This window comes from Echinococcus granulosus (genome assembly GCF_000524195.1).
Source record: "Echinococcus granulosus chromosome Unknown EG_S00054, whole genome shotgun sequence".
Lineage (NCBI taxonomy): Eukaryota > Metazoa > Platyhelminthes > Cestoda > Cyclophyllidea > Taeniidae > Echinococcus > Echinococcus granulosus.
Window position 1 is genome coordinate 132696 of NW_020170434.1, and position 26763 is coordinate 159458.

Sequence of the window (26763 nt, forward strand, 5' to 3'; positions counted from 1 at the left end):
AGACGTCAAAAGAGGCTTGTCAGACTAGCGTCGGCAGGAAACATCCGACGTTGGCTTTTTGCACACTTATCTTTCAAATTGGAGTAAATTAACCATCCAGTAGCAACTGAAGCAGTTGTATCCGCCTTATTGGATGGAGTAGCAGTAGTAGGGTTGAAGTGTGTTGTTTCGCAGACCGGTTAGTGGTGTACCCATATAATCAGTTGATATTGCCAGTTACGGTGTTCCAGGACTTAGCCTTTATGCAGTAGATACCGTAGAATACCTCTTCTACTGCAGACAAGAAATACATTGCTTTTCAACGTACACTGCTTTCTTCCATCTGTCTAGAGGAAATAGCGTCACAGTTCATCGACGAGTGGGTGGATTTTGAGACCACCTGTTAGGGTTAACTCATTTGAAAAAGAAGTTTTGAGAGAATTAGTAGGTCCGAACTGTTAAAGTGATTTACCAAAGATGTGTCTATAGCGGGATAGACGTTTCGCCCTTGGGCAACTCTACTTGTGCTTTAGAAATGGTGGAATATTAGTGCACCAATCAGCAAAGTATGAAGCCTAAAGGCTGCATTTTATTTAAGTTTGGAGGGTAAAAACCTCGGTTTCCGGCTGTAGTTACAAGCTTATTTTTCCCGTTTTAACCAATGCTAAGAAAGCTTTGTCCTAGAGGGATTCAGTAGTACTGCCAAAGCAGTCTAGAGTTGGCTGGTTGGCTTTCCCAGTGCTCAGCATAAACCAGCCTTCCTAAATCTCAGCTATACGTGAACTAATCACTAAAAAAATTAGTCCCTTATGCAATCTCGGGGTAGACTACTTAATAATCAGCCAGAATTAATGCTTCGCAGATCGGAGAGCACCGCGCTGGGGGTCATCACTGACATATAGCAGGGCGTCAAACGCATGTCTAATTGTGACTGAAAGTCTGCGCAACACATCATGCAGCACTTGAGGGCCCCCTCTTGAGGTGATATCCTCTAATTACAGATTTTGTACCCTTTTGCTGTTCTATTCACATGAATGCACCTGCTACCACTGGTCTCCTGCCTTAATTACCGACAGGTGCTCCATCTGTTGTCAAGTTGTCAGCTGCCACAATTTTAATCCACCACCTCAGCTGCTTGTCTTAGACAGCACTCGTGAACCACGGAAATACGAAAAGTCAAAACCAATGTTTACAAGTCCACAGTTTTTTCAAGGTCATTGAGTCAAAGGGCGTGACAATTTCTAACTCAAGTTTCAGAAGACCTGGATGACCTAGGTAACAATAATGAATTTATTTTAGGAATAAAATCCACTATTCTTTCTAGCTGGTTAGCTTTCCTTTGAAGCATCAAGCAGAAGCTAAACCAAGGTGCATTGCAATGTGCTTTTCATGGTAGATTTTGCAGTCTCAAAGTTGCAAAAAGCCGAAGTAGTTGGAGAACATATATTAGTAGCGTTTAGCGTGGATGAGCGGCTGCAGACGTGATCCGAAAGCCCTGTTGCAGAGCGGATCAGAAGTCCGACCTGCGGAGAGGGCGAAGCGTCCACGTAGGTTAACACGCAGCATCAAGCCCCTGCAGTTCCATTGAAGAAGCTGGAAAAGTTATGATATTTGTTGGCATTACGGCAGCGATTGGTTGATTGAGACCAGTCACTGGGGCATTTTATTATAGATAACGTGATTAAGCCTATCACTTTAAACATTTTTGTCCCTACTTTTAAATTCAACTTTGTTTTTGCCCTAGAGTTCTTTAGAGAAGCATTTTTAGTTATGAATTGTGTGTGTAGATTAAAGAACCTAGAAAATACTCCTATGTGGGTTATTTGTTCATCTCTTTCCCCTTGAAGTTCGAAAAAATGGGAGAACGTCATTGTTGTGAGTAATCCCTTAAGTCATACAACAGAGGTGGCTTTCTCCTCCCTTATAATTGCATAAGCTGGATCAGATTAGGACGAGGAAGAAGAGGGTCAATGGAAGGTCAATGTCTGGGACTAAAAGGTGCACGAGTGCACCCATTTTGGGAAGTCTTTTTATAACATTGTGCCTACCTGATGTCTTTTCTAATTGCGTGGGTATAACTATGCAGAAACTCTGATTCCTTCCACTCTGTGGCCTGGCTTTTGGTTCATGTTTGTGGTCTTCAAGTCCCACTGCACGTCAGGTAGCGGTATCGCCTTCCACTGCTACCTTGGCTTATTAATGCTCTGAGGAGGACCGGAGGCGGTACATCATAAATTTTTCACAGATATTTTCATGTCTAAATCGTAAAATTTAGGACTTTAGACACTTTAAAATTTTTTGCTATTGATGCATTTCAAAGTATCAGTGGATGGTAATGTTCCCTTCGTCAGATTTAGTAGCTAGACATAAAATTGAATTCCCGCAAAAAAAATTGCTAAGGATTTTTTAAAATTTAGACCAAGCTGTAAAAAGGAGAGAAGCAAAGTCGACCCATGTGTAGGGCGTGTTGGTTTAAAGAATTATTTTTAGGTCCCTGGCGAGCAGGTTACTGCAGGTTCTTGGTTTAACGAACGTCAGCGCTCGTCAAGGAGGCGACGAGCATTAAGTCCTCCCTCTGCTGTCAAATTACACTTTTAAATCTCCCCTTTCCGTTCCTGAACAACCATAAAATGCCCTTTTTAAGTCAGCCCTCTCCAACCCGAGATTTGCAACCCGGAGTTAAGAGTAGAACAGTGAAAATATTAATGACGGTCGTGGGCAGCCGATTTCTTTTCTAGAAAATGAGGAATTTAGACCTTTTTATTTAGATAGATAACCCTATCTACCCTCCGGCTATTGCGGATATTAATCAAAGAATAACTTCTCCCTGCCTTTGTCAGTGCCAAGTGGCATGTGATAAACAATGCCGCTTCATGAATATCGTCTCTAATCCAGTAACCATTTATCAAGGTCTGCCAATCTTGACTGGAAGCTATCAGTCAGAGCATCGGAGCAACAACAGTAGCAAGGAGTTGCAAAGGTGCCCTCGAGTCAGATTCACGTGACGATTTTTCTGGCTGGGAATTATTTTGGAGGAGTTTTAATTGGTTTAACACTTTGAACACGTGATTGCTGTGGAAATTCGTTGCAAACCAAAGTTGACGGAGCTCTCCCACACAAAAACATCGAGGTTTGATCATCGCAAGATGCCCACACCTTGTTTTGAGATCTCTGTCCAGTGTTTCCAGCATGTACTCTTCAGCTTAGGGGTGGGACGACATTCAACAGCAAGGAGAACTTGGTCTTTGCCTACTTTCAGTAGGTCCACTTGTACACTAATTTCTTTTCCCAAATTTGTTTTTATCCTACTACTGCACTGCCTTCCATCTAGAGTATTCTGAACGTCCCGCAGGGCAGCAAGAATACCACAATTTTGAAGATTTCTCAAAATCTGCTCTTATGTGTAAGTACTGCAGCCATACCTGTCAAAACAATTTTGACCCATTTAATCTTAATCGCCTTTCGTCTCTAAAACTTATTTTGGACCGTCTAAAGTGACTCCAAGCAAATTTTAGCTTTTCATCCAATTAGTAAAAAGTTAGGACTGTTGTTTAATTTGTACCGCATTTGCTTACCTTTTATCATTAAAATTAGCGTCCAAGTCCTATCCGGAGACGTTACAAGATGCACAGCATTAATTGCAACTTTATTAGAAGTCAGTCGAAATGTTGGCCAGCTGTTAATGGAAAAGCCATGGAGGGAACATCGAAGCAACAAATTGAGAAGCCCGCGTGTCCGAGCGTATGAGATAAACAAGCACCGTCCATCGTTTGTCTTTTACTTCAGTCCCAGCAGTCCTTTGAGGCATAGCGTCTAAAATATTCCCCAAAATCGTAATAAGTAGGCGATACTACTTGCCTACAGTAGGTCCAGCTAGCTATTAGCGTGACCCGAAGGCCATACCACACAGTGGAAGCACAAACTATGGATTCTACAGTCTCCGCTTAGTTATTCAGGATGTTGATTAAAGAATTTGAATACAGAATTGGCATAAAAGCGTACGAGTTTTATAAGTCACCCCGTCAATTAAGTCGATGTCAGAATAATTGCCCACTTTTGTATTTTGATGAAGGGCTTATTAAAATTTAAGTAAAAATTTTGGAATGCTTAAAAAAATCATAAAAATACAGAGTTGGAACATTAATTGATTCTGTCAAAATACATTGGATACCCTAAACCATAATTGTACGTGCTTACCAGAACAAAAGTAGAATGCTACTGAAACTGTTTCAGTAAGGCAAGGCTACACCACAGCACACTTTAGACAACTTTTACCCTCTGGACACTAAAACTGACCCCACCCACTTCGCACTGTATCTCACTTTGATTTCCAAATTGTCTGATGGCGTAGTTTTCGGGCAACACTAAGATGAGATGTTGTTTATAATTTGGAGAAAGCTGAAAGCAATGGGGAAATTAAGGCTGAGTATAAGGACGAGGAGGTATCGCACTAACTAACTTTTCCCTGAGTTAAGAAAAGCTTTAGCCTGTTTACGCATAAGTTTTACTCCATTGCGAGGTATGACGCCTCAGATTATCTACAAAGTCTAGGAAGCGGAATTTCTTTCATATCAGTCAGTTGATAACGCAGTCAAGCTCCAATCGCATTAACTGTAATTGGTTGAAAAGTAATAGAGTGGACAAAAAAGCGCATTAAATACGAGGCACGAATCTGTTTTTATTGCTTACAAGCATTTTGCGATTCTCTGCTAGCAGCAAGAGGCGAACAAAGTCCGATGTTTCGAAATTTTCACTAATTGTCTTGGACACCTGATAAAAAGCCGGTTTCTACTAACTGTGCTGTTTACTTGCTATGCAATTTTTTGCAGATTTTGTGCTTATAAATAAACAAATTTTGGTCTCTAACACCAAATAATCAAAACCCCACTACGCGTTAAACATTTGGTGGTTATTTTTACCAATTCGCGTATCACACTGACAGACAAGTGCCAATTCTTAAATTAAATCCATTTATCAAATCGACTTTCTCGAAAAAACACAAAAACTCACATGGAATCCAAAATCTCTCAACGGATACAGTCGAATTCATTGCTTCATTTAAAACATCATTTTTTAATGATTAGGACATTTAGTTAAGTGTACCCTTAATTGCCCGGGATTTTTGGCTTTCTAGAAGTTTTAATTCTACCTTTCAGCATGATATTCAGGTGCGGTGATGGCCTCCTGGCTAATTTGTGCGTTAGTAAGTAGCACAAACTTCGATAACACTTTGGCTCGTTGTGGCTTCTGAAAAACTCGGTCAAAGCAGACGAAAGGCAAAGTAGTGCTTTCATTCTCTACATCAAAATATGCTATAAATCAGATATAAGAACACACGAACGCGGTTTATACGTGGATGAATTTCTAGATGTTCTTAATCCATACTAAACAAACCTATTTTAAAACAAATCCTTGTGTATTCCAGCAACAATAATGTGCATTTGAATAGCAATTGCTCCTGAGAATGTTGTTTAATCAAAGATAATCTTCATTTTAGGCAACTTTCTGGAACTTATCCACAAATTTGTGAGTATCGACAGAAGATTCGGATGTTTCATTCCTTTTAAGCAAGTGTCCAAGGACATTCTAAAAAATTATACTTCATTTCTTAAACGATGGATGCATAACCTTTCTGAACTGTTTTGTGACTTTTCAATATATCCAAAGTTATTTTATTTTCTGATTCAACCATTTAGCAGTGCATCGATGTGAAATAGATATAAGCTGTGGCATAATTAAAATTTTTGTCTGTACCTTGGGCAGATTTTTGTATCAATGCTATCATTACAAACATTTTTACATTTTTACAAATGCTACCGATGATTTAGGAGGTCGTGGGCTACTCTCCAGCCTCTCGTCGTTTTGGCCTGAGAGTTCATTTGCCCCTTCTTGATGGCACTTTCTGCTGTTAGAAATACGTTAGAGAGGGCCTTAGACAAGGACCTTTCAGATTTAGTTAGGGGAATAAGGTCACACAAACATAATGAGGTATGCGATAAAGTGCATCGCTTTTCTATTTTCAGACCAAATACATCAATGAGTGCATCGATGAGATTAAAAATGAATTGAAGACAGGGAATATAGTATCTAAGGCCAATGCTATAAATAAACTGGCATATGTAAGAACTGTTTGGGGGCTAATTCTTAGCTTCAAATGCTCGGATATGACATTTCTTGGGCTGCCTTCAATATCATCGAAGTTATGAGCAGTTCAAAATTTTCACACAAAGTAGGTTGCTTAGAAGGCGCCTTCATTTTTTTGTTAGAGAATCGGTTATTTGGCTGCGTCTCAATGTTTTGGAGAGCAAATTGATGTGTTAATGCTCGCAACGAATCTCATACGGAAGGTAAGTTTGGGTGGTTTTTCATTTTAATTTAAATTAGGACTTAAATGGTGGAAAATTGTACGATACAAGCGTTGCACTTTCTGGTCTGTCCTGTTTTGTGACGCCTGACTTGGCAAGAGATCTCTGCGATGATATTTTGGCTTTGGTAAATTGGTGTGCCTCTAGTAACTGAGCCTCTAGACTGCGTCGCCTAAGCCCTATATAGCCAGAAAGGCTATTCTTCTATTGTACAAAGTATTTCTTAAAAACCCAGACGCACTCCGGACTGCCTTTCCACGACTCCGCAAAAAGTTGGAGGATCCAGATCCAGGTTCGATTTCTTAGCTACTTTTTCATATCTTTTTATCTTCTTCAAGGCGTTCAATCAGCCGCCGTGAACGTGATATGCGAGTTGGCCCGTAAAAATCCCCAAAATTACTTGTCACTCTCACCTGTCTTCTTCAAACTTATGACCACGTCGACCAACAATTGGGTTCTTATTAAAATCATCAAGCTGGTTGGTCTTTTTTAATTAATTTTATTCACTCCTTAACTTAGTTTGGTGCTCTTACTCCACTGGAACCGAGGCTGGGCAAGAAGCTCATCGAACCGCTGACAAATCTTATCCACAAGTGAGTTATTGTACTCTTTATTTGCGTTCTCAATACCTGTCGAGTTTATTTATTCGTTTGCTACTAAGGTCTGCCTCAGGGGTAAAATGACCGCCACCCTAATATGACATCGCAATTATGCCCTAGGGGATTGACCACTTCAACTTCGTGATTGTTCGCAGGCCATGAGTGTTCTACATCTAATTTGCTGTTTAAAACACAACAAAGTTGGCTGAATTAATTTTCATGAATTAATTTACAAACTCTTCTCATGTGTGTAACTTCCAGGCCCAGATAAGAATAGTGACGTCAACTACAAACAATACTGGTAGTGAAAGTATCAATCTCGTGAATAAGGCTGATGGGTTAATTTGAACTGGTGTGAGTGATCTCCAAGAGGGCGTTCTAATTTGGATAGATGGAAAGCGATGTAGACTAAAGTTGCCTTTGTGTGTGACCGCTTTCAACCTCATCCCTTCTTTCTCCTTCTATGCGCGTACAGCACTTCTGCCATGTCACTGCTCTACGAATGTATCAACACGGTTCTAGCGGGTGAGTCAGTCTCTCATGAGTTGTGTATGTGTGTGCGCGCATCCGCTCTCTTATTCTAAACTAGGTTCAGTTAATTTTCCTTTTTGGCTTCTCATCACTTTTGGCAATTGCTACGTTTCGGTTTACTTCTCTAGTAAGACAGGCGCAATGATTTCAATGCCCGACGGAGGTTCTCGCTTGTAATGTGTCACCATAGGGGGATTTTTGATAATTGTTGCTAAAGAAGGCCTGTTATGGAGGCTTAGCTGGTCTTTTGGGTAATTAGATTCTCTTTTTAATTGCCTACACCATAAAATTTGTCGTATGTCATTTACTTTGGTAATGTTCTGACCACGAGCTTAGTTTATGGGTAAAGTTAGTTGCAAAAACAGGTGTAGAATCGCACCTCTCCGGAGTTTGTGATGCCTCTAAATCTACGCATTATTTTGGTCCCCAAATTCCGCGAAATTTGACTTATTTACTCCTCAGTTAGAAAGACTGAATGACGTTGCATCTTTTTTTGAAGAAATGGCGCAATCTTTATGAATGCCATTAGGGAGCATTGCATGTCATGGCGAAAGTCACTTGCTGACTTGATCTCATTAGATCGAATTGGGGCTTTATTAAACTAACCGCTGCCAGCACTCCTAACACTGATGCTGCCTTTTTTACCTCTGTGCCTCCTCCCCTCTTCGAATGGGTAAATCTACGACCTTGGGGCTATATCTACGTATTTGTATTCTGTGTGTGACGTCTATATTGCTGTGTCTGTTGTCGTCTTCAAACAACTAACACCCACTTGATCCTCTCTGCATGCCTTTGGTGCAAATTTATGCTTTGATTGCTCCCTCGTTTGCACGTGCATGTTTATTTACTTCCTCACCTGAAGTACTCCTTTCAATTTCTTCAGGTGTGCCTGATCATCATGCCTCTATCCAGGTGAGCATCCCCATTTGTTATGACTGCCGATAGTGGGAGGAGGAGGTGGGCGGAACGATCGGTAAAGCATTAAATGTCCGATTTTCTTACGGACTAACAGTCGTCTGGCCTTCTTTGGTCTTTTTGAGTTAATGGGTTAGTGTAAATACGACTTGCGGGATCATTGAACTCAGCAAGTTGCATGTGAAGTTCTAGCAGACGATTCTACTTGTACAAATGTGTAAGCCTAATTATGCGCATTCATTTCGTAATGCTTATTGTAGTTTATCAATCGGAACAGGGAGATTTGTAAATGAATTGACTTTGTTTCCGTGGTAAGGAAAGGCGTTTTACTCTTTAGACCTACTTTAGGTAACCTAACATTGTTGCAGAAGTAGGGACCTGAGTTAAGTATTCCTCCCAAGCCACAAATGGCTTCAAATGCCTCCATACCTAAATTTGTGAACGAAATTTGGAACTTTTGCTGTGCTATTGCTCCGGGACACATTAGGCTGTGTGGAATTCGATTGTCACATAGTCTTGCGGATTTCGTTATAGCTCTCTCTGAAATGGATTTCTGTAACATGTAGCGCCCTGTATACTGGTACATTAGTCTTGTTTACTGTTTCCTCTACTAGCTCCTCCCCTTTTGAGTTCTTGTATCATTGGAGCTTTGATTGAACCGGATAGACGTGCTTTGAACTTGTCTACTTTGCGAAATTCACCTCCCTCCTAGCGAAGTTGTAGAACCTTCTCATCATGTTTGTTGCATTAGCATTCGGAGCAGGTGCTTTGTGTGGTAGCAAAAGGCACCGCTCACAAATAATCTAGAAATGTAGTTTTGGTAATGAATCACCTACAAATACGTGGGTCGTAAAGATGAAATCAAAAGACTTCTTTTTGACAATATTGACGAAATATGGGTCTCAAGGATTGGATAGCCCAAGATTAATCTGCCAAGAACAGCCCTCACCGCATTTTTTGTCGCGAGCGGTGAAATACTTTGTTTACTCCTCAATTAACAGGCTAAGTTGTGGATGCCAAACCAGTTGATGTCATATGGCGTGCACTAACAACAGATAGTAGACAACAGACCTCAAATTCCATCAATTTTTGGTTGCCTTTTTGGAGAGGACTGTTTGTTGGTTGACTGATCAGCGATGAGAAACGGGTTTTTGTATTTAATGTTAACCTTCAGTTACTCCTAGACAACCTACTGACCTCTCCACACTTCTGCTGTGCATACCACTTCAATCCCGAAGGACTGTGCCTCTTTCATGCACGTGCATTGCACTGCCGACGCAGTTGTTCATCATGAACCGCCCGCTCGCCGAAAGTAAACTAATCACGGCTAAGTCCCACACTTGACAACTCCAACAGGCGAGGGTAGTTAATCGGAGGGGCAGATTATTCGTACGGGAAAAGACAGGACATCAAACCTTGTGGTGTGGCAAAACTTGAACATAATGCGAAATGCCTCCAAAGTGGTGGTGGTGGGGGAGGTGATGCTTCCTGCTCTACCTCCTCTTTGCATTCCTCCGTTGCCATTTCTTCGTGTGATGGCCATCCCCTTTCCTTGATACTGCGCCGTCGCATAGTTTCATGCAAGCAAAGTCAACAATTAAAGGCTAAAAGTGAGGCAGAAAGGCCGACAAAGCATTCGGTAGAAGTGGGATTCTCAGTTTGCGGGAAAGGTGATGATGATAAGTCCTAATGATGAAAATTTTGCTGAATGCACTCTTGTAAGAATCTTTCTGCACGAAAGATAAGGCCTCTTAAATATATTTACCCCCAGCCCCCATCCCCTATAGTTCGTCCCAGTCAAATTCCTTGCTATTTCGCCACGGCCGCCCATTGGGGGCACGCCAGATTCCTGTGGGTTTCATCTTTCTTCGTTGTTCGATTTTGATTTGTTCATCCCGAATCACTTCTAATGACTAAAGTAATCGCTAGATAGTAGTTCTTTTCTCGAAAGTCTTCACAGGCAACCACTGACAGCAAATTCGTCTCTCATCAGTAATCTCGCGATTATCTGCGTGCAGGCCTCTCCTCGAATCCGTGCTGAAGTTAAAATATCACTCTTGAGGAGCAAAAGGAGTCATTGTGTTGCATTATGGTTATGAAAGCAGCCTCGTTGTTAACAAATGGAAGGGTTTTCTGGGCTTAACTGCAATGTGCCCGCTTCCATTGTAGCTGCTTTCAGCTCATCTAATTTTTTCATTACTTCCTTGTTTCGAAGATGATCAACCATAACCCAATGTGATCTGAATGGAGTATTTCGACTTCAAAACTAGCCAGTGGAACGTCCGTTCTCCTCACAAAGGACTGTTTCTTTGCGGCGGGTGTATTCTTAGCTGATTCAAATCCTACCATTGTGGGCGTATTACAATCTTGTGAATTTATTAAATATTCTTCCCTATTCTTATTTGTAGCTCTGCGTTCAAAAACTGCGGATTCTCATCGAAGACTCCGATCAGAATTGTGAGTTACTTGTAATGCCATTTTACACCCCTCCCTTCTTTCCCTTCCATGGTGACACTTAGGATTTAGATTAGCTGGCACTTCCGGTCGTCAGAAATGCGACTGATCCGAAGAGGGGATAAGGTCCAGTAATGACTTAATGATCTCTCGTGTAAATTGTGCCTTCACCTTGTGATATGGTGTAATGTAGACCATTCCATTGGTGATTTTAAGTTTTTAAGCCTTCTCATTGGTCTCTCGGTTACGAGCCAATCATCCTTAAGTCGGTTTTCCAATCAGGCAGCTGATTGGCTAACTGCAAACGGATCTTTTTTTATTTATTTAACCATAGTGCCGAGCTGGAAAGATGTGCAATCTATGGATTTGGTACTCCTTAAACAGGGTCACGTCATATTAGCTTATGAAAACGCAACCATATTTTGTGATATGCCAGTCAAAATGATTGTTTAGTTGGTGCTTTTTTAAATATTGTAACTTGTGAGTGTCTCTTCATTCACTTCAATCAGATTATCAAAAAAATCCGATTTCTTTTTCACTTGAGCTCATCGCTATAAAATAATTTGTCATTACTTGAAATCCCCCTATCATGAGATGCCGGTGTGGACTTAGCTTGTCCACTTTATAAATCGGACTTGAATCGATTCCGGAAACCACGGACTCTTCTCGCTGCATTTGTATGGAACTTAAAAGACAGAAAGAACCACCCGGAAGTTATTAAAAGAAGTTGATTCTTATGATGAACTACTCAAAGACAAACGTATGGCGTTCAGACAGCCGCCCTCATCTAAAAATTACCTGTTGTCATTGGTTAAAGTAACTTAAGGTTGGCATGTGAAGCAAATTCTCCAGCAACGTCTACCATAAGTGGTGAAATTATTTACACCTAAATTAACTCGGAAGGGAAAGCTAAGCATATGAGCTACGAGTATCATGCATTATCGTCAAATGACAACAAACTTTAGGAAATCTATCGAGTTATCCCCCATTTCTTTCATGAACGTTGTAGAAACAGTTCTAGGATTGTTTGTTAGTTAAATAGTCTGTAATGGGAAGTTAGGCGAATGTATATACCATGGATTGTCTCCAAATGGTTCATTGCCTACCCCCACAATGCTAAACCACGCACCGCTTCATCCGTGCAAGACTGCTTGCTTTGTATAGATGCAGTGCGGTGGAGGTGCCATTCTTCAGACAACAATTGGGCCTGTGGTCTTCTCAATGCAACTCTTGGCCGTGCATGAAAAGCTTGTTCTTTAGAACGACTCAGGATTAGCAAGTAAACTGGGGGAATGTTTTGCTCGTAGAAGGCAATGCAAGCCCTCTTACGGCATAATTTATCCCGGCCAGGGTCCTATGGATATGGCGATACTGCTTCTTTTTTCCCTCTGTATTCCTCCAGTGTTATTTCTTCTCACAGACGGTCCTCGACAATTGCGTGCTCACCTGTAAAACAGAGTAGATAGTTGAGAGGTAAAAGTGGAGTAAAAAACGGAGGCAATTTTGGTTCTGGAGGCAAAGGCTTCCATAAAAGCGAAATTTGCATCTCCTGGCCATTTTTTGTTTCTGGATCGACCAGACAACAAGGGAAATCAACTTTAGCAGCAATCTAAATGTAAGTGAAAGGTGGCGATGCACACGGATATGCCTCTGCAAGCACAATTGGAGAGTAACCGATCCGAATTATGGTGTCTGCACTACGCAGAGTGCTTTTGTACAGGCCACGGCTCTCCCGGTTAGCTGCTGTGAGCACTGACGCTCCCATTTGCGGGTTATGTCGGCTTTGATTAGACCGCTGTTTCATGCACGTTGAAGTCGGGATAATTTGAGGTCGTGTAATTATGGGCAGCCGTTTTTGCGTCTTTTTATTAGCTCAAGGGACAATTCGGCATATTGTCTACGTGAAGCAGTCAAATAAGTAGTATCTGGCAAGGAATGTAGTGTATTTTAGGAATTCAGAAATCAAAATAGTGTTCTGCGTAGCTTTCATCAAAGGCAAGTTGATTTATTGTCTGCGTGCTACTACCTGTTAGATAAGTAGTTGCCTGCTTGCACTTCAGTGAAGTACCTGGGACTGTTGGCTATGGGCAAGATTCTTCGCCATCACCCAAAGAGTGTGCAAGCGCACAAGGATCTCATCTTGGCCTGCCTCGATGACCGCGATGAGTCGATCAGGCTGCGAGCATTAGATCTCCTCCACGGGATGGTAAGTCGAACCAATCTGCTGGAGATTGTGCGTAGCCTTGTGCGTCACCTCTCCGCACCCGAAATTGGTGCGCATTTTCGGGCCGAACTCATCACCACCGTGGTCCGTATCTGTTCACAAGGCAACTATCAGTATGTCCTCTCCTTCGAGTGGTGAGTTGCTAGCCATTTTCGGCCCGCCCTTTTATGTTTCTTGGACTTGTGGGTGTGAGTGGAATGCCGAGTAGGGCTTGAGCGAGTGAGTGACCTGCCAGATGCATAGTTCGCTGGAATTTTGGATGAATGAACTACCTATAGGGCTATTTTATGGTCCTTTAGCATCGTAGTATAAGGGATGATTCATGGGATCCGTGAGTGATCGGTTCGTTGAACCGGTTGGTGGTTCAATTTACAGGAGGAAGGAAAGGTCAATTTATACATGGATGAGCGAAATAGGTGCTAGGTAGTGAATGACTAGCCGAGTGATTATCAGACCCATTAAATACGTCGTCGCTTTTGAGTGCTGGATGGCTCTTTGCCTTTCCAGTGGGACTCAAAGCTCTTCCCCTTGTCAGATTGATGGAAGAGTGGATGAGGTGATGAATAGGCAGTCCAGATGGGTTTTAAAGATGTAATCCGTTAAATGGATAGTTCGCGCGATGGGATAGTGGCCGAGTGAAGTGAAATTGATGAATAAGTGCTTAGACAGTGAATAGTGAACTTGATGAACCTACGGATACGTGGGTCTTTGAAAGGTTGTATATCTGGCTGGATGAACGGATGGCTTCTTGAATGGTTAGTTGGGTAGTCTCATGAATGACTAAACCCTTGGCTCAGTGGTAATTCAAGTGATGGTCTGATGGATGGACAAATTAATTGGTGGTTTTTATACGCCTTCCACATAAATTGACAAACAGTTTGATGGCTTGGTAAATAAATAAATGAATGTATTGTTCAAATAGGCCGATGACTGCAAAAACGCTGGATCTCTGACCGAAGTGTAAGTCGACTAGACAGTTCTATGTATTAGGGAATGTTTCGGTTTTCTGGGTGAATATCCGGATAAATTGATAAATCCACGAAAGGATCAGTGGTAGCTGATGAATCTGAGTATATTTTTTGGAAGGTGAGGCGAATGGATGCTCTAACGTTTCATTACTTGAAGGCAGTTGATTGGACAAATGGAACATTAGACTGTTATTGCAGATTAGAAAGATAGAGACAGATTTGATGGAGGACTAATTGAACTTAGAACGTTGAATTAATGGATGACAGGTGGACACGTTCGAGCTTGGCAGATACATAGGCGGAGTCTCATTCTCGATCTGGCCTAATATTATCTCATCTCCTTACTCTTGAAGGTACATCTCCGTCCTCTTAGAACTAGCCCAGTTGAACCTCAACCGAGACGGAGAACTTCTGGCTAATCAACTCCTCGATGTGGCGGTTCGTGTAGCCTCTGTTCGGCCCTTTGCTGTTAGTCAGATGGTAGGCCACCGCACTTGCAGTATTTTTTATGCGGTTCAGCCTTTCCTGTTAGTGGAGTCCTCTCTACGGTAGTTCCTGCCAAAATGCACCCCATTGTCCGATGGAACCTCATAGTTTTATAGCGTTAGTGGTTTACTCTAGCCAATCGGAGTGAAGTTAAATCGCATCCCGTTTGATTGGCTGTACTAATTATTCCTAATTTTTCATCACATTTAGGCAATATTTTTGCGTTCCTGTAAGGGTATGATAACCCACTCTAATCAAGCCAGTCTCCACGACGTCATCTACGCAGCTGCCTGGATTTGTGGCGAATACGCTGGGTATGTGCTGCTTACCGTTTGTAGGTAGCTTTATTCAGGAGAAGCGGATATAACTACGATTACTTGTTCTCACTTATATATTGTGAGTTGCAATGATTCCATCATTTATCAGGTTCTTGGAGGAACCGCGAGAAACGCTAGAAGCTATGCTGGAGACCGCAAATTTGGTGGATCTTCGCGGTCACATTCAATCCGTGCTTGTGTTGAATTCGCTTAAGCTCTACTGCAAACTTGCGGCCAAGTGGTTCACCGAGTCGACAAATGGTTGCAAGTTGGAAAGTCCAGTGTTGGAAATGGGGACTTCGGATCCATCGCTATTAGAGCTTCAAGCCCTTTTGGATCGTCTAATTGGACTCACAAATTTTCTGATGGATAAAATCGCCCTCTTTGTCCATTCCGCCAATCTGGAAGTGCAAGAAAGGGTGAGGGTCAATATGATTAGGTGGCTTGGCTCCTTTAAACTTACTTAACGACTTCATTTGATTGTTTTTAGGCTGTTTCAATTCATCAGCTCTTGCATCTCATGGCGAAGAGGCTATCAAAGTTGCGAGTTCAGGCTGGAGATTCGGTGCCCAATTCGACTACAACTGCCGAAATCGTAGATTTGTTAGGAAGTGATGGTGATGGCCAGCTGGATCCCCTTGGTTCTGTGCAATTCGAAATCAAGTCGTGTGCTGGTGCGCTTCAGTTTCTTTTTGCAAACTTTATGCTTATTTGGTCTGGATAGGTACTCGTGATCTATTTATGAGGCAAATCGGCCCACTCTTTGCGGTAAATGCTCTAAATGCCTCATGCCTTTGTATTTAAGATCTTCTGAAGGCGTCAGGAGCCAGAAAAGGGCTTGTCCAAACCCACCTAGTATGCCGCAGAGGGCCAATGTAGACTTCAAAGGTCCGCATAGTTGTGTGTGCAGCTAAACCTCGTCCTTTAACGGACCCCCCTAGTAAAACTGTTGCCCTGGTAACGATAGTAGTCTCCCTATAGATTTCGTTCATTCTTAGCTGTTTTGAGGTGCTGTTATTTAGCGAGTATGTTTGAGGAAATTTTGATCACGTGTAACTTGAACAACACCCGAAGCTCCATATTGTTCAATAGCCGTTACTGTTATGAGTTGATGCAGATTCATCAGTTCACAACAGACGGCTTTTTTCACACAGTAACCACTTGTTGATCCAAGTAGCCACGTTAGTTGTCATTGAAATTTACAAGGTATAAAGACGTTGAACGCGTTTGTCTACTCCTGGTGCTAGAGCATGAGTAACTCCTAGAGACGTGTCTGGAGGTTGTGTTGCTGTAGGCTTGTGGAAGCCTAGTAGCGTGGCCTAAACGTCGTACCTTTAATTTTGCGGTGATAAAGGCTAGTCTTGAAACGATCTAGCTCCTCTTGGTTTGAATGATACGTAACGCTGGTGTTAGAGGTTTTGCCCAAAGCTGTCCAAAGTGCTCCCCAGTAGTTTTATGGGGGAAAAGTGTGTAAAGGGCTCGAGTACGTAGTTTCACCCTACATTCGTTACCCTGAGGTTGTTGTCACCTCAATGTTACTTGACTCAGATTTATATCCTTTAAATGTGAATACATTTTTAATTTGCATTTTAAGCCTACTAAACAGATACAGATAGATGAGCCAATTTATTTTCTTTCCAGAAGCGCCGCAGCAGGCATCACCAGCGCATGACCTTCTCGTGGGACTACACGCTCTCCTCTACGAGTTGTGCTCCCTTTTTGAAGGTGAGTTGAATCCAGTGGCACCGAAGGCTCAACGCAAAGTGCCCGTACCCAAGGGACTCGATCTGGACGCCTGGATCAACGAACCGCCGTCGCCACCATCACAGCTGTTGGTAGCTTCGCCCAATGCCCTCTCCTCCTCTCAGGATATGAAGTCTAAGAAGACCAAACGTGGCAAAAATGTGTGTTTTTATTTTTCGTAGCAGTTGTTTTACACTGATGAGTTTAAAATACGTCTACGATACACAGATTACTTCATTTTTTCAAAAAATTCCGGGATTTATAAATGGAATGCATCTATAACCAATCATGGCAGGTGGAATGGAATGTATTATTCATTTCTGCAAACTTCGATTGAACGAAATTGCGTTGCCAAGTGACTTTTGTCGCTACGTTTGAAATGCCCAGGTCTTTCTGTGGCTTCCTACTTCTAACGATGAAAACTGTTTTCTTTCTTGGTTATTAACGTCCTCCAACTTCTTTTGAATTGCGATGAGACTCACACCGTCTGCTTTCGATTTTGCAGGTTGACATTAGGCCATCTGGCGATGGCATTTTCTCCGGTCTAGTGGAGCCCGAGGGACCAAAGCCCGTTCAATTATCACAGGCAGAGCTAGACGAGGTTAGTAACTTGATCCAAGGGTATTCCGCTACTGATTTGGAATTAAGTAGTTAGAAGTTCACCGCTGTTTTTCCTTTTTTTGGGGAATGCATGTAGATGCGAAAGCAACGTTTGCTGATGCAGGAGTCAAATCCGCACTATCTAAAACCCACGAAAAGTAGTTCGCATAATCTTACCGCCCAAGATGAAGTGGCCATCCCAACTCCAAGCGAAAATGATACTCCCGTGGCGGAACCCCCCAGTGGCGGCGGTGGTGAGTCTGCTGATATGGTGCTGAAAAGGATGGTATTTCGGAATTTCTTCTGTATGAAGGAATGATTGGATTGTAGAGCTGAAACTGGCGAGTTCGGACAAATTTGCGATGGAGATGCAGAAACAATTCAAGGAGATGAGTAAGGCGAATACCAAAGTTTCTGGGTGTGTTTTTATTTCCAGCTTCTCAATTACCAATTTTTTCAACTTTTCACTTAAGCCTACACTTTTAATTTTCCCTGAAAACTTCCTGAAATTGTGCAATTTACCTCAACAAATTATGAGATGCCCTTTTTGCTTTTTGACGGAGGTGGTGAAGCCGCACAAAAGAATATATCAAACTCTTGCTAGAGGAAGGATTTTTTTGTTTAATGACGCAATTCTAATTTAATCCGCTAGGTTAATTACTCTTTATATTGGTTAAATACTTATTGGACGTGAAGCCTAGTTAATCTCCTCGTCATCGTTTTATTAAACCATTCGGTGAGGCATACATGTTGCGCTGACTGTTTTTAAGTAGTATGTGCAGGGCTTAATCTCTCGGTACAAAATGTGGCATATTTTCCTCCGATTTTTAGGACAACTTGCTGATACAAGTTCGGATATTTTACTTCATAAAAGATTCTTGCTTGATTAGATTTCATCACCATCTAAGTTATTTTCTAAGTATTACGTAGGGAGTTTGATTTCCAGCCTGATTTTCATCATCAACTTTCAGATTTAGCAATCCCATCACCTTGTGCGACTAAGTTGATCTGCATCCCTTTGTCCTTATTGCAACAAGTCACACCGCGAAATCGACTTGATTTGCTGAATTCCCAATTAAGTAGTATATGACGCGCTTAGATTTGTATTGATCCTATCCTGTCTGCAGATCTCGCGGCAAGGCCACGAAGAAGGGACAGCGCTCGAGAAAGGCGGCTGTGGCTGAACAAGCGGAAGGTGAGGAGCCAAACGAATTCCCCTCGAATGTCACTGTCAGCAATGTCATGGACCTGCCAGAGGTAACGGAATTTTGTCCAAACATGCGTCCGTATTTTGAAAAAGTGCTGAATTTTTGAGGCTACATTCCCCCAACCTCAACTTGTTCAGAGCCACCTTTCACTTCTTGTTCACCATCTCAGGCATGGCGGCTGTTTTCGGCTTCCGATTAAGTGCCTCCTGTGACTACTTACTGAGTCTTAGCTGCGTGGAACCTGTCTGTTTTCGTTGCCCACGTCTGTGCGTTCTACAACTGCCGAAGGTAAATGAACGAACCTTTGAAGGTGACACTCTTGACCTGTCGGTTGTTAGGATAATTATGTTCCCATTGGTTCGGTTCGTCACACCAGGTGTGATGGAAGAATCAAGCTCGTCTGCATCGCTTTATTGGGTGTTAACGCTGGTTCATTTTATGGCTGTGGAGTTGGTGGAAATTGCGCGTTCGCCCCCTGGCGGAGGTCTTCACTGATTCGGTTATCCGCAGTGGATGTCTCTCTTCCGTAGTGACTGGACTTAAGTGAAGGTGAAAGGGGACTCGAGCACGCCTCGCCATACTGACATCAGTGAAAGGCTCGAGACGCTGCAGAGCGTGTTAATCTGCAAGCAACTGACGGAACTCCATGCCACCATCATAGAGGTCTAGTCATGGCAGGCTAACGTGTTTGCTATCAGGGTCTTAGAAGAAAGCCATCCATCGCAGCCCTACCTGTTTCAGATGGAATTGTTCTCAGGTTGAGAACGCTCTGCATCTCCTTTTTCGTTCGATACTCGGTCGTTCAAGTTGCGATACGCGATTTGATGCAACTGATTGTCGTCAGCTGATGAGTACCACACGTCACATATTTGTGACACCGAGCCTATTTAACTGCAATATTTCAACGACGGTAGCACTTTCTTGCAGGGTGTCACACCCAACGAGTTGGATTCGCCTGACGAAGAGAACGATTTGGACCCAACCGATCCTCACCGCCTTCTGAACATCCAGTTGGACATTCAAGCTCCGGAGACTGTGGCCACCGTCACGTCCAGTAATAAGGCTAAAGTGAAGAAACGGAAAATGAAAGTCCAGGTGGACGGTGAAGAACGATCGAAAAAGGACTCGACTACCTCCAATGTACGTTTGAAAGCTGAGGTCATTTACTGCTGCTACTTATTTGATTGTCAGTAGCGTGCGCTTTGACACTTGTTAAATCGCTTGTTCGAAGGGCTTGAAACAGATCGTGGATCATCACCAGCCTCAGCAGGGCATTTCGGAGGAAGCCTTTTCGAAGCTGCTGATGGGTTCCACACTCACTGCCGCCTGCCGCGTTAAGGTTCGTTGTCCCGCGACTGCTGAGGCTGTGAAGGGTTCCACTTTGGTGTCTGCCGAAGAAGCCTTTGTCGCCCTTCTGCACAACCTCGCCGCCAACGCTGGAGTATCAAGTTAGTTGGTTGGACTTTCGGCTCATCTCCTTTAATGCCTTTTTAACTAAGCGGCTTTTTTACTTGGAGTTGTTGAATGTGTTGGAACCACCGCGTCTCTCTACGCCGAGGTTGCGGAGATGGCAGTTTGCGTGTTGGTGAAACTTTCGGTGAGTTCCATCAAATGAAATGTTTACCTCTTTCACTTCTAATGTCGGATTTCTCCACACAGGCGCAGACCGGATCCATCCTGATTGAAGCGAAGTCGAGCCAGGAAGCGTCAGCCAACGAGGCGGTTCGGCAGATCAAACAGTGCGTGAAAAGCTTCAAAGGTGATGACTAGTGCTCCTCCCTCCGTCCCTCCTTCCCTTCCTCGTTGCGTTGTTCGTGCGTCTTTCTGTCCACTTGTCTTTTGTCCTTGTCTCCAACACATTCCATCCATCCACCTGTCGACGTCATGCATCGTGACTCGTCGCAGGATGATGACAGAAACCCATACCCTCACCCCCTCCCCTTTGCGATATCATGAGGTTGCCTCAACTTTTTCCTCGAATTATTTCAGAGTATTTGACTTTTCTTGTGAAATGTCCCAATAAAACTGATTCCTAAACGCACATGCAAATCATCCAGTGTGTTTGGGGATCCCGCGGGTGTAGATGCTCCTTTCGACCCAAAGCGTTTTGAAAGGTGCCGGGCAGGAACCAAATCCGCAGACCGCAGCTCCACTCTGGTTCGATCTGTTCAGGCAGGACCAGACGATTCCTCACCCCCCCCCCCCCGACCCCTGTGATAGAGCAACAAATTGATGCACTGCAAACGTCCACTGCACCCAAAACAAAAGCCAGGTCGGAAGACAATGCACGCCCACGAAAAGCACAATTACGAGTGCACACATTAAGCACCTGTAGTAACCACGCCTACGAATACACTCTAATGCGATGAGGCAGATGAAAAGCGCAACGCCGAAGTAGCGCTCGTTTCTTGGGCTCAAAGAGATCACCAAGTGGGAGGAGACAATCGATAAGGATAAAAAGCCTTCTATTGATGTAAAAACAATAGGTTATCGACTTGTGTTGAGTACAAAAGAAATGCACAATTAATTGAATCACTATCTTCACACTCCCCGCCTCACCAGTAGTAGTTCTCCATTTCGCGTGGAGCATCGTAGCGGTCATATCCGTCGTCAGAGGCTAAACAAGAACATCATCAGACAGACCAATTCGACACCTACCTTCCACTTTTGAAGAAACAGATGACGATGGCGGCGGCGCACCATAACCACTACCACTCTCGCCCCGGCGAACATCCCCGCCTCCATATCGGTCGTCCACAGGCCCCGAAGGAGGAGGAGCGTAGCCATAGTCACCCCCGCCAGTCCCATAATAACCAGCGTTACCACTACCAACATCATTAGGCGAATCGTAGTAGCCACGGGATGGAGGTCCTCCAGGAGCTCTTCCGCCTCCATTATACCGCCCAACCGAAGCAACCGGAGCACCGTTCGCACCACCACCAGGCGTGGGAGGCGCGGTACTGCCACCGCCGTAAAATGGCGGGCCGTAGTTCCACGAGGTGCCGGCTGAACTGCCACCACCGCCAATATAACCAGGTGATTGCGGAATTCCATGGGAGGGGAAAGAATCGAGAAAGAGTTCAATGTAGCGCGTCCCGATCTTTTCACGATCCTTTTTCATGGCCTCCTTCGCCTCGTCGTGTGTAGCAAATTCAGCATCCGCTTCACCCGTTGGTCGGCCCTGTGCATTGTAACGAAGAGTAATGTTGACGGGTTGCACAGGGGTGAAGAACGCGGCTATCTCATCAGTCGTGGCTTGGAAGGGCAGACCGCGCATGTGGACCACGTGAGGTGGGACACCGCCGCCACGAGGGCTACCGTAGGGACCGCCGCCTCCCCCAGAGTCCATTGAAGGTGGACCGTAGGGACCACGAGGGCTCGGAGGGCGCTGGTCGTAGCCATAGGGGCGGGAGTAAGGACAAGGCCGAGGTGGACCACGAGGACCACCGCCGCCGTAACCATAGCCGCCATCACCACCGTAACCGCGATAGGGTGGACCAGGCGGTCCTGGTGGTGGCGGTGGATTGCCATAGTAACCGCGATCACCGCGAACTCCGTGTCGCATCATGGGCCCAACGCCACTACGTTCCTCTAGAGATTTCGGTTACATTGGAGAAGGAAAGAAAGGGAACCTACTATTTATTTCGTGCTGCTTCCGAATCGCCATTGAGGCCTCCATGCCAGTTGCGTCGAAAATTTCGATGTATCTGAAGATAAAAGAAAACCTCACGGTCAAAAGCAGTCCACAAAGTAGGAGACCCAATTTCATCTCGAAACCAATTAAAATTGGTAGATGCACGACGGAAACCACCCCCAAGACGATCTTAAAGGCGGAAACCCATGTAACTATGAAATGCCAGCGAATGGAGGAATGGGGAGGGAGAATGTACGGGAAGAGATGAGTTACACACAGAAAATATCACCTTCGCCCTATCTTCTCCAAGTGCTTCTCCTTTGCCCGAGCTAGCATTTCGGCCGAGGTGAACTGGACATAGGCATCCCCCGTGCAACGGCCCAGATGGTCGACCAAAAGCCCGATCCCGTCTGGCGCTATTGTGAGATCTGAAGGCCATCACCACAGCCGCAACGACACCCGCCACCGCAGCCCCCATCACCACAAAATTGGTCGACCCGTCCAGAGAAGGAATAAGATAGAAAACCAATACGTATCATTCACCAAATACAACCAGCACACATTGACAAATAAGCATAGCCGAGAAAACGCACACAGGAGAGCACGCACACACCTAGATAAACAAATCACCAGAAAACGTTCACCCTTGACCAATGTCATCGACCCAGGACTCATACGTCGACATACTCGCCGCCCCAAATTTCGCAACAAAGCCCGACGACAATAAAACACGCCCATCCTCAGTTTACAACCTGTTACACCAAACCGTACCGCAGACAAACTAGCCGAGTGTCTGATCCGAGAATAACTGCATTCTCCCATTACTCGGTCAACGTGCCCTTGAATCGAACAAACTACTGGTAAACCGCGGTGTTCGATTTCCCCATAAAACCGTAGAAGCGGATGTGTTAACTATCAAATCACCGCAGTTTAGAGTAGTTAGGAAGCCACCTTTACGATGCAACACGCTTAGGGAACCCAAGTGGAAAGAGCACAATCACTATGAGATGCAACCCATGCTCAGCGATCAGCAAACCCAGTGATCTGTAGCGACTTCGAGCAAAAATGAATTCCTCTCGATGGGAGAAATTCTAAGCCACAAGAACTCAGAATGACTCAAAACACAGATGCCAGATTATCGAGTACGCCGGAAAAGAGGACAATGAGATAAACTACCCTTACAAGGCAAGGCAATGCAAAAGAAGCTATTCACTCACCGTTAAAGAACCTGAAGATGTCCTGCTTTTCGGTGTCATAAGGGAGACCGCGAAGACGAGCGAAGAATTCCTTCCGATTCCGATCTGGCTGCCAACCCATGGCGCGCTTCATCTCAGCTTCATCGGAACGGAAAACTAGAGGAGTCGTTAATAATAGCAACAAAGTACCCTCAATGTATCGACGCCCCATATGTTCTTTGTGGTGCGCCATTGCCCGCTCAATGTCGTTTTCATTGTCCAACTCAACAAAAGCTTCTCCGTTGGATCGACCATTCGGTCCTTGAGGAAATGATATTCCTCGCTTACCACCCTTTATCGTAACATCTACGTACGGAAGGAATGAGAAAAAGAAAATACTACCTTTGAAGAAATCGATTACATCATCCGCGGTTGCAGAATAGGGCAAGCCCCGAATCCGTAATATGGGAGCCATACTGGCCCGAATGTGAAAGCTGCAGCAATTTGAACAAAGCGAATTCAACAGAAAACGTCACATAGGTTCAAAAACCTAAAAAAGAACAAATGTTGTACTATTAGCATAACAATTAAAAGTTACTACATTTTGTGTGCTCAAATTTATAAGAATTTTTTGATTCAGCTTGAAAAAGAGAAATTAACGAGTAGCCAAGCTTATCGCATATTAAGTTGATACAAGAGGTGTTTTGCAACAGACTACTGCATTGCTACTAAGCGTATTTGTAAAACTTTAATTTTTTTAGCTTTGCAACGGAAACTCTGCCGAAAGTACTATGTGCCTGCTTCTTATCCATCGCCTGGTTTCACATGAATTGACCTTTTTTCAAGCCTAATGATAGTTGAGGAGGAGCACTCTACTTTATCATAAAACTGCCATGGACTTGGCCGGCAGAAGGAGAATTCGCACACTTAAGCAGAGAATTGTTAGGAAGTTGCTGCAATAGTCGCAAGGCCACGACGCAGGGTGGGATTAGATCTCGCAGCTTTGGTAAAATCCCAATTATTAAGGAAATTGCTTCAGATGGTAGCAAATGGTAAAAGCACACTAAATGATCCGAAAATGTGGAAATGATTACTGCGGTGGTAGGAATGTATGCACCTTTGGCTTAAATTAACATTGTTGCAGTAAACAGACAAAACATTTACGCAGCTTTGGTTTTTAAGAGCAAGTGTTGTGGGCATTAGCTGCATGGTAATTCAGTTAGTTCGATGTTGGTTTACTAGTTAAAATATTGCAACAGTAGACTAAAAGGTTTTTTAGAATTTAAAGCCGACAAAAAGTCTGTGTTGATTTATTTTTGAGTAGTACAATTGTGTTTAATGCAATAGACTGTAATGAGTACGGTTGCTAAATGATTGCAACAATGAAACTGGTCCCTACGTAAAATATAAATTTCGCCTGAGCACTACGTTTTAATGTAAGTAAATTTTGACTTTTACTTGCGAAAAATTAAACTATAATTTTAACTATCATAAAGCCCTACTACTCATGATCCTTCGTTCTTTAGTCTCAGAAATTTGGTGCGAGTGTAGTCCCATTTGACCTTGGCACAGCCACGTTTCACGTCCACCCATGAGTCAAGCCGACGGGGCTTTGAATGGAACATTAGCAAGTAATGTCACTAGGATATTTACACCTGATGTTGGACTAACTACGGGAGCCTTATTTCTCATGGCTATCATTCCCATATACATTGGCGCACACAAATCAATTAAAGCTCTCAAGGAGTCCCTTGAACCGGATGCGACTGATATTACCGTTTTCCGTCGAGATGAAGCCGTTATGCTCCCAATCTATGCTAGTTGTGCTCTTTTTGGCATTTTCTTGGTGTTTAAGGTATTGTGGTCCCTCCTTCTCTAAGCTAAACTTAGATATTTGCCGCTGAGCACATCAACATGCTGCTATCGATATACGCCCTCCTTATCGGCACTTACACTGTGTTCTTCCTCATCAGGTAAACGGTTTCATCGTGCTTACACTGAATTTCAAGATCACATGCTGTACGGCTGTTTCCGCGGCATCTTCGAAACACACACTTCACTTTAATACTCACTGAGTCGGAGAGTGACTCTCCTATACCACAAAAAGGTAAGGCGAGCTTTCTGCTTTACTCCTTTTCCTTCTCCTGCAGAATCGGGGCGATTTCAGTTTGAGAGGAGGGATGCCGTTCCCCTGGCAATCGCACTATCGGTCGGGCTAGTCTATGTGTGCTCTAAAGTAACCAGTTTTGTTAGCTTATCTCATTCCCTATTCTAGCACTGGGTCGCTAATAATATCATAAGTATTGCGATCGCTATCGCGGGTATTGAGCACCTTCATCTGGATAGAGCTATCAATGGGTGCGTTCTGCTTTGCGGTCTCTTCGTCTACGATGTTTTTTGGGTCTTTGGAACTGGTGTCATGGTCTTTGTTGCCACAAATTTCGATGCACCAGTCAAAGGTAGGGAGAATCTGTGGAAGTCCTTTTCACTTGTTTCGCTTGTTGTTTAGTCGTCTTCCCGCGAGATTTTTTGACAAACGGATTCTTTTCAAAGGACGTTGGAATGCTTGGTCTGGGCGATATTGTTGTTCCCGGCATCTTCTTGGCCTTGCTCCTGAGATTTGACAATAAGTAGGTTTTGTAAAACTGTATTCATGCGTCCCTAGGTTGGATCGTAATGGCAGTCGTCTCTATTTTTGGACCGGTTACGTGGCTTACATCATTGGCCTGCTAGCCACTTTCGCCGTTCTGTACATCTTCCGCCATGCCCAAGTAGGAAGTGTTTCTTTCATCTCAAACTTAGGGAATCAAATGAATTGCTCTTTCTAAGTTTAGTCTTGTTGCGTTTTTTTGTTAAGCCTGCACTTCTCTACCTCGTTCCTACGTGCTTGGGATTCCCTCTCGCCATGGCACTCATCAAGGGTGATTTTAACGAACTGATGGCGTAAGTTTCTTAATCCTCCGTGTTGTTGTGTTGAAGTTCGGGTTTTCCGTTGATCTCCCTTTATTTTAAAGTTACAAAGACATTCCTTTGGAGGTGGAGGAACGCGTCAAGGCTAACCGGGAGGCTGCTGAAAAGAAGGGCGAGTAAACAGTTAGGCTGCTCCATACCTTTGGTCTTGCCACTCCTTCCTTCTTTTTTGCGCATCTTTATTGACTTACCTGTGTTATCGTTTTTTTCGTGCGGTGTTCAGTTGCTTGTCTTTCTGTCACTCGTTGACGCATTGCAGAATGCAAGTGCTACCTGGAATTGGGTTGCCTTCCTACTCTTATAACGAAATTTTTAGTTAAAGTTAGCCCTTCTTAACTGCTGATGATTAAGCCACTTACGTTTGGCAAAAAACTCATCACTGCAGTAGCTAAGCGAACGAGCCCGTGTAGTTACACAGGAAACCTACCTGTGTTTGATTTGGTTCTTCTTTTGCGCGTTGTCTTCTACGTTGGTCATCATAACGAATGTTTGAGCTAAATCAGGTCAGCCGAGAGGAGCAAATGTCATTACTGTGACTATCCATAAAAACTAGGGTGTGGATGGGGCTGTTCACCTCCAACAGTGAAGGCATTTC

At 43.7% G+C, this 26763-nt stretch overlaps 3 protein-coding genes across 3 annotated transcripts; 2 read left to right on the forward strand and 1 right to left on the reverse strand. All coding sequences in view use genetic code 11, as the record gives it.

Moving 5' to 3' along the window:
* Positions 1-5871: 5871 nt before the first annotated feature.
* EGR_06267 (AP-3 complex subunit delta) lies at positions 5872-20159 on the forward strand (the record flags this gene model as incomplete). Its single annotated transcript, XM_024495516.1, has 25 exons — positions 5872-5967; positions 6003-6098; positions 6128-6208; positions 6246-6326; positions 6364-6471; positions 6507-6636; positions 6683-6822; positions 6864-6937; positions 7419-7468; positions 8358-8386; positions 10798-10846; positions 12904-13201; positions 14389-14515; positions 14732-14835; positions 14948-15257; positions 15329-15512; positions 16480-16742; positions 17087-17182; positions 17279-17435; positions 17512-17599; positions 18309-18438; positions 19317-19529; positions 19621-19837; positions 19907-19986; positions 20049-20159. 25 exons carry the CDS (start codon positions 5872-5874, stop codon positions 20157-20159), a joined length of 3312 nt encoding a protein of 1103 aa, XP_024350039.1.
* An 847-nt stretch (positions 20160-21006) lies between these two features.
* Positions 21007-23673, reverse strand: EGR_06268 (Heterogeneous nuclear ribonucleoprotein F; the record flags this gene model as incomplete). The annotated part of the gene is made up of 2 exons (XM_024495517.1): positions 21007-21980; positions 23241-23673. The coding sequence occupies 2 exons, from the start codon at positions 23671-23673 to the stop codon at positions 21007-21009; spliced, it is 1407 nt and encodes a 468-aa protein (XP_024350040.1).
* Positions 23674-24789: 1116 nt separating this feature from the next.
* On the forward strand, positions 24790-26288 carry EGR_06269 (Minor histocompatibility antigen H13; the record flags this gene model as incomplete). Its single annotated transcript, XM_024495518.1, has 9 exons — positions 24790-25053; positions 25089-25171; positions 25208-25305; positions 25349-25434; positions 25474-25657; positions 25708-25828; positions 25864-25969; positions 26056-26141; positions 26213-26288. The coding sequence occupies 9 exons, from the start codon at positions 24790-24792 to the stop codon at positions 26286-26288; spliced, it is 1104 nt and encodes a 367-aa protein (XP_024350041.1).
* Positions 26289-26763: the final 475 nt, after the last annotated feature.